We start from the raw sequence: 10,527 nt of genomic DNA on the forward strand, positions 1-10,527 counted from the left end.
GAATAATTCAAAATTGGATAACCATAAACTGATGTTTTACTTAGAAAAAAGTTTCCACCTATACTTGTGCTGCTTTACAAGTTTAGCTTGCCACTCGGAATACGGCGGACACGCTCACGCGTGTTTAGTAGGTGACAAAAATCTGGAAGTGCTTTCAAGTCGGAAAGTTAACGCGTCCGTACCCGGATGTGACATCACTTCCGTGATAAACAACGTTACTAGGAAGAATACGAGGTAACGTCATGCTCAGGCTGGTGTTTTCGCTGTATATGTTACGTTGAAAAGACATTTAGCCAAGAGAAAGCAGGGTAATTTAATTACAATGGCATTTTGTGGTGCGGATGACAAAACGGAATTTTTCTGATCAGGCGCCTAATCCGAATTCATTGGTTTGCTTGCTTTACTTTGAGAAAAGTATGTTCCTAACCAGGATACACGTAGATCACCCAGCAAAGCAGACTCATGATATAACTGTGTAGATTAACCTAACAGCAACGTATGTATGTTGGCACTGAAACTTATCTGCCTTTCACCTAGGTGAGCTTGCTTCTCTGCCTTCAAGATGAGCCGGGATGCTCCCATCCACACCTGGCCTGGCTCTTATTACATCAACAGTGAGAAGAGGTGGGAGAGCGGAACTCTGTCCCTCACCAGAACCATGGTGCGCTTCATCTCAAGCCAGAGCAAGGAGTGTCTCGCCAGCTTCCGCCTGTCCAGTGTCATGGAGATGAAGATGGAGTCATCTAGTTTCATCTTCAGCACCCTCACAGTGTTGGAGGAGGGAAACATCAAGCACTGGTTTGGTTCTCTTAAGCCCAACCGGGTGGTGGTTTTTAACGTGCTTGAGCATTTCTGGAGAGAGCGGCTTCTTTCACCCACCTCAGAGGCTCGGGGGGCCGAGGGCCAACCTTCAAAGGGAAGGGAGCTGATTACCCTTGTGGCAGGAGCCCAGAGAAGACTGGAGGACACTGGCAAAGTCCTCAGCCACCAGGGAGAGCAGTTTGACAACATGATGCAAGGATTGGAGAAGATTGACTCTGATCTGGGTGTTGCTGATAAGTAATTATCAATTTTCTTAATTGAGCTACTTTTACCACATTTTGTCTATCAAAGTTGAAAAAAGTAACAGTGTAATAGTCACATGCAGATCACTAAAAAATGAGCACAAAGTAGTGCATCTCTATGATGTGGAAGAAAAATGATACATGGTTTGCAAACCTTTTTTCCTGGTTTAGGCTTTAACTTTCCAACATATGGATATGCTTTGCTCCTAAACAGTTTTATCTGGCACTGACAATTTAGGTTTGATGTCCTGCTGCATGCATGATTTCTTATGACTTTTTTTTCTAACAGTGGCTGTAATCTTGCTACTCGTCTGTTGAGGAAGAGTAGTGATCTTGTTGCCGCTTGTGTTTCAGGAGAGGGCTGGGTTTGGCCATGTGATATTTGTACGGTCACTTAACAGGTGATGGTTATGCCTAATATTTTGCATCCATTGTTATTATGGTTTGTTGAACTTAAGCAGAGAAACGATATGGGTGGTATGGACGGTTTTACATGGTGTCGAAATTGTAGGGAATGATTATTGCCCATATCAGCAGTATTAATATTGGATATCATATCAGTTTATCCTTAGTTTCCAGTTGCCCTTTCTCTTTGAATTTTTGAAGGATGGAGTGAACAGTGTAACCACTCAGACTTATCTGGCAAGTTGTTTGGTCTTCATGATGTTGTTTGCTCTCTAATGTCTGGTTCTTGTTTTCAGACTTGGGGACTTCTGAAGGCAATTGGGCAGGCTGGATTTCATTTAGGGTGTCAGAGTAAAAGGGGGCTGAAAAGAAATCAACTTCTTGTAATATTTTTATTTCTAAAAATGTTCATTAATAGAAAACACATGTCCTCCCTTTAACTTCACAGTTATACAATATTTTGAGTTGATTACCGGTAGTTGTATCAGATCTCAATAAAACATTTAAGTTTGTGACTGTAACATAAGAGAGCATGAAAAAAAAAAAGCACAAAGATTACAGGTACTTTTACATGGCACTTTACATTATCTGTGTCTCTTCAGACTTCTTTCAGAACTTGAGTCTCCATCCTGGTGGCCTTTCGGTAAACTCCCCTGGAAGACTCAGCAAGAGGCCAAAGCTGAGGACGCCTCCAGGGCTGCAGCTGCCATCTCCGCAGGGAAAGTGTCCAGCAGAAGCAAGGTGATCGCGAGTATCCCCGCAGTGGTGTCCAAAGGCGGAGACTCGGACTTGAAGCCTGGTTGTTTGCTGGTGCTAGTGTCCTCGCTGGAGGTGCGAGACACCAACTGCCACCTTCTCCACCGATTTGAACGCAACGAAATCGACGAAATTAGGGTGCACAGCCCCTACGAGATCACAGTCAGGCAGCGGTTCATAGGGAAACCAGATATATGTTACAGGTTCCTGTCAGCCAAGATGCCAGAGGCCATGTCTGTGTTAGAGATGCAGTACAAAAAGAAGATGGAGTTTACAAGTGAATACGTAGCCTTCAAAGCAACTCCGCTTTCATCTCCTGACAAAGAAGGGACGATCTGGAACGACGGTAAAACAAATGTTTTGTTTTTTTTGTTCTTTTGCCGTGCTGGATATATATTTGACCACTGAGTGGCAGCAAAGATCCATGTTCTCATCCTGAAGCATTCAGAAGTGCATCCACATTCAAAAACATTTCACCACAGCTATTGGTGTTTCTTTGTGACAAAAATATATTCGGATGAGTCAATTCACCCTGATTGCCTCAGTTGCTGCACTCAGAGTTTGCTGTCTGGTTTTCTTATAAACAACATATTGTATTCACTCTGCACTTTTTCTCCACCTCCACCCAATGGAAGCAGGTTTGATGCAGAAGTGCCAAGACACAGAGCTCCCAGTGGAGCTCCCGGCAGGAGAGCTGTCCCAGCTGCAGGTGCAAGCCCTCCAGCCATCTGTCAGTCAGGCTGAGGCCCAGGAACTCAAGCAGGTGAGAAAGCTGAATTTCCATTCCCTGTATAAAAAAAAATATATAGCTGCACTATGGAGGTCTTAAACAGTTTCCATATTTGTATAAACAAGACAGGTGGCTGAGCTGTAAAAGCCCACATGTAGTCTGCATAGTGTCTCAAAATGACGTTTGCTGTTATTGTAAATAATCTTACAGTTACAGCAACATGTATTTTCATGTTTCCATTCCAAGCCACAATTTTCTGCTATGATTTTTTTTATTTTTTATCCCATGTATTTAAATGTTATTTGGTGAGCCCACAAACCAAAAGTCCATCCTGGGTTTAAGAGAGGAAAAGAAGTACGGTCAGTTATTTGGTCAGTGCCTTTTCCATTCAGTACCTCACAGCGCTGAGAGCTGTTACAGACATGGTCTGTGGTGGCAAGAACTAAACAGTGACGCAAATTCAGGCGCATTACGCTGACATTTTTTTTTTTTTCTTATGTTTGTGACTCACTGCTTGAGGTTGCTGAGATCTTGAAATTACATGTGAAACTTACAGTAACCCATTTTCGCTTTGTTCCATAAGTTTGAACCATGTAAGACTGAAATAAATTAATGACTGTAAGATTTACCTACTGCATACACTCACTGGGCGCTGCTTTAGGTACACTTGTTCAGCTGCTTGAAGTCAGTCAATTATATGGCAAACATCTGGTGCATCTAGTCATCTACATACAGGGAAGCTTAAAGGAAGCAATAGAATGTGGAAGAAAGTGCACATTCTATTGTGCTCTGATGTTGGGGCCAGATGAACTGTACTGAGTATTTAAGAAACATTTCATCTGCAGGGTTATCAGGCACGTTCATCTATAGAAAACTGTGTAAAAAAAAAAAAAAAAAAAAAGTATTCAAGGAGGGCCTGGTGTGTTAGCAAAAAAGGCCTTTATGGTAGCTGAGGGGAATGTGCAGATTAGTTTGAGATGATAGAAAGACAACAGCAGTTCAAATTTAACAATTGTTTGGACAAGGTTGTTTAGAACGCCGTCTCTGAACACAACATGTCCAGCCTTGAAGCTGATGGGGTATGTTGGCAGGAGAACAGATTAAGTGCCACTCCTGTTATCTAAAAATTGCAAACATGGACCACAGCTCACACCAAACTTGGACTGAGTAATATTGCCTGATCTAATGAGTCTTAATTTCAGCTGTGACCATGATATAGTAGAGACAGAATTCAATTTAAGCATGAAAGCATTGATTCCCTCCTGTCTTTTATTTATAGTTTAGGCTGATCCTGGTGATGTGCTGTGCTGCAGTAGGAAATTCAATTTATCAAGCTTTCTGCCATTAGTACCAACTGAGCATTTTTTTTAACTCCACAGTCTACTTATAGTGTTGTTGGGAACCATTTCTATCCCATTATGACCACAGTGTATCTTCTAATGGCTACTTATAGCAGCATAAAAGTATCAGATTATCTCAAAGGAGTCAGTGAGTTTTACTCTACTCTAATGGTCTCCTTGGTTACCAGATCTCAATTCTGTAATATAGAACAACTTTGGGATGTTGTGGAATGGCATACTAGCATCATGGATGTGCAGCCAATAAATCCGCAGTGACTATCATGTCAATATAAATCGCAATCTCTGAGAAATGTTTCTGACACCTTGTTGATTCTATGCCATGAAAACCTAAGGCGGTCCTGAATGCAAAAGGGGAATCAACAATGTACTAGCAAAGTGTACCTAATAAAAAGGCAGATCGGTTAACGACTCTACTACTCAGTCCAAAGTCGCATGATAGCTTGTGTGATTCCAGAGCAGCCAGACAGCTGAAGTCCCCAAAGCTCCTTGGGCCACCCATTTCTCAAAGCCTTAGGTTTGACAAGTCTAAAAGAGTTCCTGATGGTTCTACAGTGTTCTTTTGAATGCACTTCATGACTAGTCACCTATCCCTGTGATTCACTGTTATGACCCTTCACTATAAATTTAGTTAAATATTACACAGCGCTTCGCTGCTGCTTTGGCGTAAAAGCTATGTCTTAAATAAACGTTTGAAAGCATTACCAGCACTGGGCCGGTCGTAAAGCTCAGCTTGGCCATTGTGCTTTCAAATGTTTTATTGTCCTCTCCTGATAAGGGTTCACAGGCTGCCAGCTCTAGGACTCTATGCAGTACTAGTGCACACACCACGCTCCTAACATAATTCAAGATGACATTCTAGTCTTAGATAAGCTGTCTTAGACAGTGTATTTAGATTCGCTGTTCCGAGGCCTGAGTTAAGTGCAGATACCTACACTGCATCGCCGTCCACTGCCATGACTAAAATAGTGACCCTGAGTTCATAGCTAGACTTAATACAATGGCTTAGATCATCAAACCATATTTACCAGGCTGAAAGGAAAACACAACGCGAACAAGAAAATACTTGAAGGTGGAATTGCAAGGCATTAGTAAAAGTAGAATTAAGAATAAAGAATATATTTGGTTCAACACTAGACTGGAAGAAGATAAGTATTGTTGCCTCTCTGATATGGTAAAACGTAAATCAGAATAGGTTGCATTTGTTTAAATGTTGCTATTGCAAGAAGGACAACACCACTCTTCACTTTTTCCCTCACTACTTCTGCACTTCATCTGCAAAAAGTCAGTAAACTAGCAATCGAGTCGTAGATCAGTACAAAACGGAACTTTTGAATCTGAACCATGTCTGAATGTCGAACATTTACTAAGAAATAAATGTGATGAACCATAAAAACCATTTACTATTTGAAACACAAAACTCTTTTGTGCCATGCAGACCTATGACGTGTTGAAGTTCTTATTCGTTTTTTTTTTTTCTTTCTGTTTTTCATGTCTAAGCCACCTCAACAATGCGCTGTACTGTTTTTTTTGTAATTTTCGCTCATATTATTCTGTGAGCTGTAGCCTAAATGTTTAATTTTGGAGGTTTTTTTCATCATTTATAATCTTACTATTGTGTAAGCAATGACTGAAAATACTGCAAGGTATGATGCCGTCATGTCATTTTAGTTTAGAGTGTGAAGTCACAGACCTGAGTGAGTGAATGCACATGTTTCTTGGAGTGTATTGACATTATCTGCTTTCTAATCCATTGCCTGTGGCTGTTTTCATGCCCATGTGAAATGTCCACAGAAAGCAGCTGGTGAGACCTGACATCATGTCAGCTGCTGCATGAGCATGGTTTGTATGAGTGTGTATAAAATAATACAGGCTTAGACACGAGCTTGGTAGAGTTTGAAGTGAGTGTTTATTGGGTTTTGCGTGGCAGAGTGCAGTATATTTAAACCGTCCCATTAATCATCACAAACATGGTTTTTAGACCGTGGACATGTAGTCACAATATTCCCTAAACTCACAAAAAGTAGAACATAAACAACATTGTTTAGCAACGCTCCCCTGAGAGAAGATAGCACTTCTTTCTTGCTGTATTGGCAGGTTGTGTCAGCTGAATGCCCCTTAGATCCTCAGCATTGACTTATTGCATCATAGATCCACAGACATTAAACATCGAAACATATTTCTTGAGAGCAAAAGAAAAAAAATGCATGATAGTGCTCTAAATTAAGACTGATGCCCAATGTATTTGCAGACATTTTAACACCCAAATGAGAATGTTATGCCTATAAAAAAAAGTATCCAAACCCATACAAAGTTTTCAAACATTTTTCCCATAATGACCACAGATTTCAAATGATTTTATTGGATTTTCATAGACCAACACGAAACACATGAACAATGTAAAATGGAAAGAAATTCTTTTGGGGTCTACTAGGGACTGCAGTTTTAGCCCATTCCTTTTTAAAAAATAGCCAAAACTCAGTCAGATTGGCCAAAGAATAAGCTGTGATTCAAATCAACTCTATCTCTGGCTTAACGTAAAGGATTTAGGTAAAATAATTAGGCAGAGCTCGACTTTCTAGAATGTGAGATTCTTCCACTGTCTGTGCCATAGTCTTTAGATGTTTGATAAAACAGTGCTCTGTTGGTTGTCACATGCTTGGGGATGTTGTTGTAACCCATATGGGTGTAAGGCAATATTCACACTGGATGACTCTGGTTTATAAAACTGTTATTACCTTGGTTTCTACTTATTTATTCACTTTCCTTTGGAGAACTGTAAGCCGTTTTGCCTCAAATGGCATTTTGTATCTCTTTGCTCCCTATGTCCAAACTGAAATAGATGAAGCTTTCATTTTATCTGTCCCCTGTACATACAAATATGAGCTAACGTTGTCAAAACGTGCTTGAGTGAAAGCCCTCTGCTCCATCTAAACAAACCGGCAACGGAAATCCTTTAAATTGTACGTTAAATCTAAAATAGATACTGTTGCTAAATTATAAATTGTTTCTATAACAAAAACTGTTTTTTCTTTGTCACATAGCTTGCGTTTTATATTTGTGATGCTTGTTTTGGACTTAGTCTGTCTTGTCTACTATGACATTTGCTGCTGTCTTTGCCAGGTCAACCTTGTGAAAGAGGGCCTTAATCTTAATGGGTCTTTCACTCTAAAACACCTTAAGACTGCTCTATTGTTTAGTGATTTTGAAATAGTCATCCCGTTATGTTGTTACTTGGTTACCCGTGCTCTCAGGAGGCTGACATGTTGTGAAAATATTGACCCAACTGAATATATCCTCCTGTGCGGTGTTATGTTTGTAAGCAGATGCTGATGCAGCTAAAGAACCTTGCACTGGAGGCGGAGACGGAGCTGGAGCGCCAGGACGAGGTCCTGGACGTCCTGACGAGCTCAACAGACCGAGCCACCATGCACATTGGGAAGCACACATGTCGCATGAAAAGGCTGCTGTAGAGGAAAGACTGATGAAGAAAAAACAAAGCACGTCACTCCATGATGTGCCTTAGATGGCCTTTCTGCTCGAAGTAAGCATTAAAAACTGACACATGGTCTTGATAGTTCTTAAGATTTAGTGCTACTTAAAGATGTAATTGGATGGATCTCTAATTTGTAGGGTGGTCCTGAGGTGTTCCCACAAATCTAGCTTAAATATTACTTGCTGTAAAAATAGAACTTTGGTTCTTCAATGCAAATAGGCAACACATACCTTCCAAAATTTGCAATACTTCTTTAACAGAAAAGACTGTTTTTAAGCTTTATTCATGTATTTTCTTTTAAAGTTTGAGCTTCAGTTTGCCAAATCAGTGTTTAACATTTTTAAAAACATCACTTCAAGCCTTGTAATCTCTTTTTTGTTCATGATTTAGAAGGATACAGTTAATTTCTCTCTTCCCAGTGATGCATTTGTCCTAAATAATGTATTGTAACAATTCATTTTTATGTTTCTCAGGTTATATGTTTCACTTATCCTTTTTGAAAAGGAGTCTGTCTCTTTCTTATGCATGTGTCAGTATGACTTATTTTACAGAAATAAGGGAAAATGTTATTTGAAAATAAAAATCAATATATAGTTGAACACTAATAAAACTTTGGACATTCTATGAAAGGGGAGAAAATACACATTTATCTTTAGGATTAATTTATCTAGTGTACATTACAAGCACATATGTTAACATTATACATCCTTTGTTATTTAAACTGAACTTTTTTGTTTAAAATTTTTATTTGCTCTGAGTGTTTTTTGTTGTTGTTGTTGTTGTTTTTGTCAAAGAAAATGCAAGAGAGGTACATGTTATGTGTGTCATGAGATAAAGATTTGACCTAGAGATGATTTGCGACTAAACTGGAGCATGTCAAAGTAACTAGGTGTATTACTGTACATTTAATGCATCTATACCAACTTCTGAAATGATCTACATCTATTTCTACCGTTAACTTAATTTGTCATTGGATGTAAGTAAGTAAATAGCTTTGACTATCAGTAAGATTCACCTCATTTTTCCTTCTATTGTATGCACTGACTGAGTCTGTGTAGCATAATATGTGCAATAAAAGTGAAATAAGCTCAACAAATATACATATTTTTAACTTTTAACTTTTTGTGGAACTTCTAATTAGCATATTGAATGGTTTGTTAAAATAACTCGGTTACTTTATTACTCATTGCAGTTGCCATCTGCAGAACTTTCTTTTTTTTTTTCTTTTTTTACTGCTCATTGTTTTTCTTCACTCCTCTTGCCTTCTTCCATTGAGTGAAGTAGGAAATCAATATGAGCCAATAATTTCTTTTGACATAAAACTGCTTAATGTCATTTTAATTATTTTATTATGTAATAACCCTGACATGTTTTACTTTAAGCTGGTCTTAATTGCTTTTCATTTTTGGCAATTGCACTAAAAGAGCAACTTAAACAACAAAAAAATATATTGTCAAGCCATAAGAAAAACATTTATTCCAGATCAATCTTGTTTTGATAGAGTTAAAATATGTAGTGTTTTCATGCACATGTTATATATTTTATACTGAAATTGATTTTGAATTCAAACCCCATGATTCATTGCTTGGACTAGACATATGTTGAGAGCAGCAGTTGCCATTTACCGCTGTGTTGAATAACAGGCAGATGGATCTTCCAAAAAGTGCTTTAAAATATGAGGGTAGTTGCTGGTTTATAAGGTTACTAGAGTTCTCTTTGCTTACATGGGTAAATTGCCTTGTAAGTTTTCACTTTATGAACTCGCATTCAAACTTAAATGCCTTGGGTCACCATTTTCTTCAGCGCCAATGCCCAAAAGAAACATTTGATGTCATTGCCATTCCTCTGCAAGTTTCCACTGCCTAGTCAATAAAAATAGTTATTTGTGTTTTTCCAAAGATAATAATAAAAATAACTATTGTGAGCCACAAATCGGAACAAAATTAAAAAGAAAAAAGTCATCAAATTCCCACCAAATTAGTGTAGCCAATACCCTTATGCCAAAGTGTTCTACAAGTTTACATTTCTTTCACAATGTTTTACATTTATAAATCACAGTATGAAGTATGTATATTTTGTATGTAAACATATATTTTCCATGAGCAGTGAGGTCTGAAAACTAACCCAGATGGCCTGTGCTTGCTATTGCTACCAGCTGCAGGAATACTAATGGTAAAGTCTCAAACTTGTTAGCAAAAACGTCCTATTTACAAAGAGGAAATTACCATAATCGCGCTTTTAACTTCTTTGGAAGATGTTTACATTACTCTGTGAACAGATTTTGTCAACAAGTTAACATGCTAATTACAAAACATTTAGTGGAAGTTGACATCATATAAAAGGTATGATTTGATTTGTGTAAATCGTGGTTTCAGGGATCTTCCATTATGCGGCTGTTGTTTAGTTTTTAAGTGATGAAAAACTATTAAAGCAGTTTAATTTTTGTAGTGACATTTTGACCTAAACATGATCAACATTTTGTGCCGTAGAACTTAGTATTAAAAAGAGGGGTATTGAAAATAAGGCAGACAGCCTCATTCCAGTCTGGTCCCAGTGAGCGTAAACGTATCACTGCCATGAAAAATTGGATCATGAAAACACTTAGCACAACACAGAGCTCTTACTCTTGTGTGACACTATAAATATTCTTGCCCAGATGAGAGTGATTTAATTGTGGGCCATTTATTTTGTTGATTCCACTGATAAACAGTGAAATGT

The 10,527-nt window shown here is 38.5% G+C and overlaps 1 protein-coding gene across 5 annotated transcripts; it reads left to right on the forward strand.

Annotated features, from left to right (window-relative positions):
• The first annotated feature begins 143 nt into the window (after positions 1–143).
• snap47 (synaptosome associated protein 47) lies at positions 144–8,909 on the forward strand. 5 transcript variants are annotated; one of them, XM_015034815.1, is made up of 5 exons: positions 144–234; positions 538–1,059; positions 2,072–2,571; positions 2,861–2,988; positions 7,637–8,909. In XM_015034815.1, exons 2-5 carry the CDS (start codon positions 563–565, stop codon positions 7,784–7,786), a joined length of 1,275 nt encoding a protein of 424 aa, XP_014890301.1. In that variant the 5' UTR covers positions 144–234; positions 538–562; the 3' UTR covers positions 7,787–8,909. The 5 variants fall into 5 exon arrangements, with proteins under 5 accessions (XP_014890301.1, XP_014890293.1, XP_014890286.1 ...); XM_015034807.1 differs by having other exon boundaries at positions 160–414; XM_015034800.1 differs by having other exon boundaries at positions 160–308.
• Positions 8,910–10,527: the final 1,618 nt, after the last annotated feature.

This window comes from Poecilia latipinna, unplaced genomic scaffold, assembly GCF_001443285.1.
Source record: "Poecilia latipinna isolate Pla-1442-1.1 unplaced genomic scaffold, P_latipinna-1.0 Scaffold18, whole genome shotgun sequence".
Classification (NCBI taxonomy): domain Eukaryota; kingdom Metazoa; phylum Chordata; class Actinopteri; order Cyprinodontiformes; family Poeciliidae; genus Poecilia; species Poecilia latipinna.

What these genes read in the sequence shown, in the direction of transcription:
- snap47 (XM_015034815.1), top strand. Translation starts at nt 563, where the DNA reads ATGAGCCGGGATGCTCCCATCCACACCTGGCCTGGCTCTTATTACATC. An exon ending in GATCTGGGTGTTGCTGATAA is followed by an intron (nt 1,060 to 2,071) that starts GTAATTATCAAT and finishes GTGTCTCTTCAG; the next exon opens with ACTTCTTTCAGAACTTGAGT. An exon ending in AGGGACGATCTGGAACGACG is followed by an intron (nt 2,572 to 2,860) that starts GTAAAACAAATG and finishes ACCCAATGGAAG; the next exon opens with CAGGTTTGATGCAGAAGTGC.